The sequence below is a fragment of the Rhopilema esculentum genome, unplaced genomic scaffold, assembly GCF_057945365.1.
Source record: "Rhopilema esculentum isolate cy_ngs unplaced genomic scaffold, ASM5794536v1 HiC_scaffold_32, whole genome shotgun sequence".
NCBI lineage: Eukaryota > Metazoa > Cnidaria > Scyphozoa > Rhizostomeae > Rhizostomatidae > Rhopilema > Rhopilema esculentum.
The window spans coordinates 205,091-210,148 of NW_028300843.1; the positions used below are offsets into that span (position 1 = coordinate 205,091).

The window sequence follows — 5,058 nt, forward strand, 5'->3', positions numbered from 1 at the left end:
GTCCCTGTGCTTTGTTGATGGTAAGGCAGTACGCCAACCTCACAGGAAATTGCAGTCTGGCAATGTCAATGGGTAGGGCGGTGTCTTTAGAGGACATTGTGATTCGAGGAATCATGACGTAGCGTCCTCTGTGCTCAGTAGCAATGACTTCTGCCCAAATCAGGTGGTGTTGTAAATCCCGGATGATTAGGCGGGTTCCATTGCAAAGACCCTTCTTGGGATTGATGTTCCTCAGGAGGATGATTGTTGCACCAAGCTTGGTGTTTGAAAAGAGAAATGGGTGTCTGTTATTCTAGAGAACCGGGATATTGGAGAAAAAAGGACATTAAGTAAAATAGTTAGTGGTTCATTGATGTTATGTTAGGAAAAGATTAAAGAATATAGAACAAAGTTTCCTTATCAGAAAAGAGCTGTACCTTGAGTTCTAGTTCGTGAAGTGGCATACCAGTTGGTGTCTGTGAATTGAGGAACTCAATAGGATATGCTGCAGCTTCCTCGGGATCATCAGTGATTACTCTGTCAGCACTGAGGTATGTCTGGGTAGGGGCACGGAGCCTATCCAAAATCAGTTGATTGATTTCATGGGAGGCGTCGTTGGTGGGTGTTAGACAGCAGCGCTCTGACATTGCTTCTGGATTGGCCATTATGTCTGGCTCTCCGGGTGGTGGTGGCGGATAAAGAAAGTCAACAATCTCGTCGAGTGACTGCACCAGCATGTGGTTAGGCAAGGTGATTTGACCTTCTTGATCCTGTGGTTCTTCTCCGTTTCCAATTCTTAAGAGCCAATCAGAAAACTCTCGGTATGTTTCGTCTTGGATGGCTCTCATGTTTCTGATGAGTTGAAACGTGCGGAAATGGCGCCAGAGAGGTGAATTCTTCATGCTTTCCTGCACAATTCGTTCTCTACCTGCTTTAAGAACAACTGGAAGAATCTGTCTAAAATCACCACCAAGAAACATGAATTTACCTCCAAAGGGTCTGTCATTTCGAGTAATGTCCCTGAGTAGGATGTCAATTACTTTCAAAGCGTTAACTGGGATCATCGAGGCCTCATCCCAGATGAATACAGTAGTTTGCAAAAGCTTTTGAGCTTTAACGCTTTGACGCTTTATGTTGCATGTGGAATCGGATAATAAGGGAATAGGAATCTGGAATGTAGAATGTGCTGTGCTTCCATTGATAAGCAATGTGCTTGCAATGCCTGAATAAGCAACACATTTAACAGTAATTCCTGCTGCTTGGAGGTTATGAACAACTGTATTGTACAGGAAAGTTTTACCTGTTCCTGCTGGACCGTCAACAAAGAAGCAGTTGTTTTCGGAATGTGTCTGGATAGCTTCCATGACGGTGTCGTAGATATGACGTTGTTCATTGTTGAGGAACTGCAACATTTGTTGTCCAAGGTCTCTTTCCTGAGCAATGTCGATGTTTTCTTCATTTTGCTCTGGATTCCGAAAGTTGTCTGGCAGCTGTGGCAACTCAGAAAATTCTGGATCTGCGATTGATTTTCCGTGGACTTTCAACAGGGTGTTTATGTCCCAAAGGCACAGGTACATGTGTCTGTCCTGGAAGTCAATTGTTGGGTCATTGTGAAGCCGTCTATCATGTCGGATGTAATCTTCAGACATGGGCACTTTGAACTGGTCGAAAAGAGCTCTGATGTCAGCTGGAGTCTGAAAGATGATGAGCGTTACAAAGAGCTGTCTCATCTGCGGTGGCATGTTAATGATCACAGCTTCTTCTAGGCAACGTATAAGCTCGGCATCATCGTCTAATATGCCCATGGCTTTTGCTGCATTCTTAAATGTGTCATGTAGTTGACCATCAACTGTTCTGAGGTCTTCAAAGGATGTTGCACCTCTTCTATGGAGAAGAAGTAGTCGTAAAGCATGTCTCTCTGGGTCGGATGGCTGGACTTGGTATATCCTGCCAACAATTTTAGAGACAAAACGTACCTATAAAGGAAAGAGATATGGAAGTTTTGTTCATGAGGTTGTGTTACAATTGTGTGAAAATGTTGCTTGGCACATAAGTGGAAGGAAATTCGTCGACTATTTTATGATAATCAAAAATGGATAATGATAAGAGAAGTAAATGTAATAATTATTATAAGAATACCTTTCGTTTCCATGTTTTTGTTGCTTTGTCGAATGTATAGAGTTCGGGAATTTCATGGTAAAGGTACTGCTGTGCGTCTTGATCATTGCTGTTCAACTGAAACCAAGCAGTGAGTGTGGTGTTCAGGTTTCTGTGTAGAACTTGCTGTTCACGCCCCTCTTGGAAGTAGACATTCTGCTGTAGAGGGAGATGTACTGCAAGGCGTATGATTGTGTGGCTTCTGTCATGAAATTTGTACTGCATGATTCTGAACACAGCCTGGTGTGGTCCAACATATCTTGCGTTTAAATATTGGAGGATTTCATCGTGATGGAGAGTGTTTTCTCTGATCTCAACGTGTGCACAGTCGCTCCCTTTGTGGATGTATTTAAAAATGTACTTTACACTTTTGACGCTTGTGCACACTTCTACATTCATGTGGCAATTGAATTTCATGAGCAGATGAGAGTTGTAGGGAACTACCCAGGAGTCATTGGCGAGGTGGTTGCGTAGCTGGGCTGCATGCTGACCACGTCGTCTGTATTGTGGGTAGCCATCAACATTGAACTCTGTCCGCTGGTTTAATGGCTTTGGAAAGTTTTTGGTACATTTCCCTTCTGCCATGCATGGGCAATGAGGGTCAAGATCACCACATGGGCCATGAATCATGTGCTTCTTGACCAGGTTATGTAGTTCTTGGCTGGTTCGAGGATCGGGGATTTCAGCTGAAACCAAGCGATCTATGTCTGCAGCATCGTGTGGTTTGTCTGCATTTGAAAAAAAGATGAGCATATGCGCATGGGGCAAACCACGTTTTTGAAACTCGATAGTGTATACGTACGCGATGACATGTCCTAGCAGGTGTCTTTTCAGGATGTCATCAAGGAGCTCCTGGAGTTTCAAATGGAAGACACGGCTGATGATGTCAGGCCTGTCGCTTGGTTGCTGGTGTGGAAGGAGGTTCTCAGTCACCTCTGGCCATCGTGGATTGGCAGTGATTGTAAGAAAGATATCGGGTTTTCCAAACTTTACGACAATGCTCATGGCATCCTGGTAGTTTTGGTACATGTTTCTGTCACTACCATGGAATGTGGAGGGCAGTATGACAATACGCCCTATATTTGCATGCTCTTCTTCTGCACGTGCGTGAATATGGTCCATTAGTCCCTGGTAGGATTCAACTCTGAGTTGAGCCTGGTTTCTTCTAATGAACTCTAATTCATTGCCTTCAATCTTTGTGAATGCATCAACCAGGTACTGTTGAAAGAGTAGCTTTGAGCGATGAATTGTGGAAAATGCATCACGGACGGCAACCCTAAAAGCATAAAATTCGTTAAATGAAATGCGTAGTCTTGGATTGGCAACCCTTGCCCTTTGACGCCCTTGTTGGGCAGGGGCAGGGGCAGGGGCAGGGTTGCGTGCAAGCTGTGTGTGCCAACCTGATTCACCCCTGAAGAAGAGAAGAGGGTAGGTCATTGGATCTGCTGCTGGAGATGTTGCCTTTATTTTTACAGTGTTACGCTGGTTGTTTGGGTAAGTCTCAATGTCCCTCTCTGCTGGGTTGGGAGGGGCTCCTCCATCTCCGACAAAAACAGCTGCTATTTCGGAAACTATCGGTTCATCATAGCGTCGATCTTGCAGTGCACGATGTGCTATGATCATTCGTACTGGTAAAAGTGGCTGGTTGTTTTGAACTGCAAGGGCTCGTTGTTGTTGTATTACTTCTCCCATGTTTCTGTACTGCCTTGCAAAAGGGTTAGCAGCCATAAGTTCTCGTTGGATCAATGTCATGAGTTCTGGTCTTAGGTTGACATTTCTAGGGTCAGCAACGCGCTCTTGCAAGGCCTGATCAGTGTCTAGGATGTAAAGCTGACTATACCTGGGGCGTTCACCAGGGAGTGGCTCACCAGCACTTGTAAGATGGTAGGCCTGGCCATGGATCGTAATGACTTTAGGACCTCTTCCAGGGTGCTGGTCGATGGGCGCGTTCCATGAAGCCATGGCAAATGCAGAGTTGTAATGGCGGATGTTTTGAAGAAAATGGCGTGAAGTGGGTGATTCTTCTGTAAAGAGGTCCACTATGTTTTGGGCTGGAGGTGCAATTGGCTGTAGGTTGACCCTGCCCTCAAAGCAGCATTTTGTGTAGACACCATTTGTATTCCTTTCCTCTGCAAAATATTTCCCCGCGCAATGATTGCAAAAGCGATTCATCAAGCCCAAATGATGTTGTATTGGTAACTGAACACGAGGTAGTTGCTGAAGAGGGGGCGGTGGCTGGACATGAGGTGGAGGCTGGATATGAGGTGGTGCCTGGATATGAGGTGGGGCCTGAACTGGAGGTGGGGCTTGAACTGGAGGTGGGGCCTGAACTTGAAGTGGTGCCTGAGCATGGATTTCATGCTGAATATTTTCGATGGCGGCTTGAGCATGGCCACGTTCAGCTTCAGGATGTGCTTCCTGCAACTGTTGAAGTTCCTGTAAAGCTCGGGCTACTCGTTGGTCGTGAAGCGCAGGGTCTTCACCTTCCAGGGCTTCCTGAGCTTCCTGCCGTTGCTGCAGTTGCTGCCGTTGTTGACGACGCTGACGTTCGCGTCTTCTTTGACCTTCAACAGTAAGTAGTCGGTGGCGTCGACGTGGCATATCAACGGTGTTTTACTATAGGGAGGATGGCAAAATAATTGCAAAAATATTCCAGCTTAAGCTCCACAGAAAATAATAGAAATTAGAAAATTTTTAAAGACAAAGAGTAAGAAAAGATTTAAAAAAATTCAAATGGAAATTTGATATTATTAAAGATTAACAAAATAAAAGTGGGGCTTACTTGAAGATAAAGTCGCAAATGTTTGGCAGTTTATTCAAGAGCGTGTCTGGTAGAATATATACCAGGTTAACCTGGAAAAAAAAATAACAGTAAATTTCAAAATTGCGAGTTTGCAAATCAAGAACAAAAACAAAGGCAGC

General features: G+C 44.7%; 1 protein-coding gene across 1 annotated transcript; it reads right to left on the reverse strand.

Moving 5' to 3' along the window:
- Positions 1–371: 371 nt before the first annotated feature.
- On the reverse strand, positions 372–4,737 carry LOC135685876 (uncharacterized). The gene is made up of 2 exons (XM_065201967.2): positions 2,119–4,737; positions 372–1,955 (listed from the first exon to the last, which is right to left on the reverse strand). The coding sequence occupies exons 1-2, from the start codon at positions 4,735–4,737 to the stop codon at positions 372–374; spliced, it is 4,203 nt and encodes a 1,400-aa protein (XP_065058039.2).
- Between the last annotated feature and the right edge of the window lie 321 nt (positions 4,738–5,058).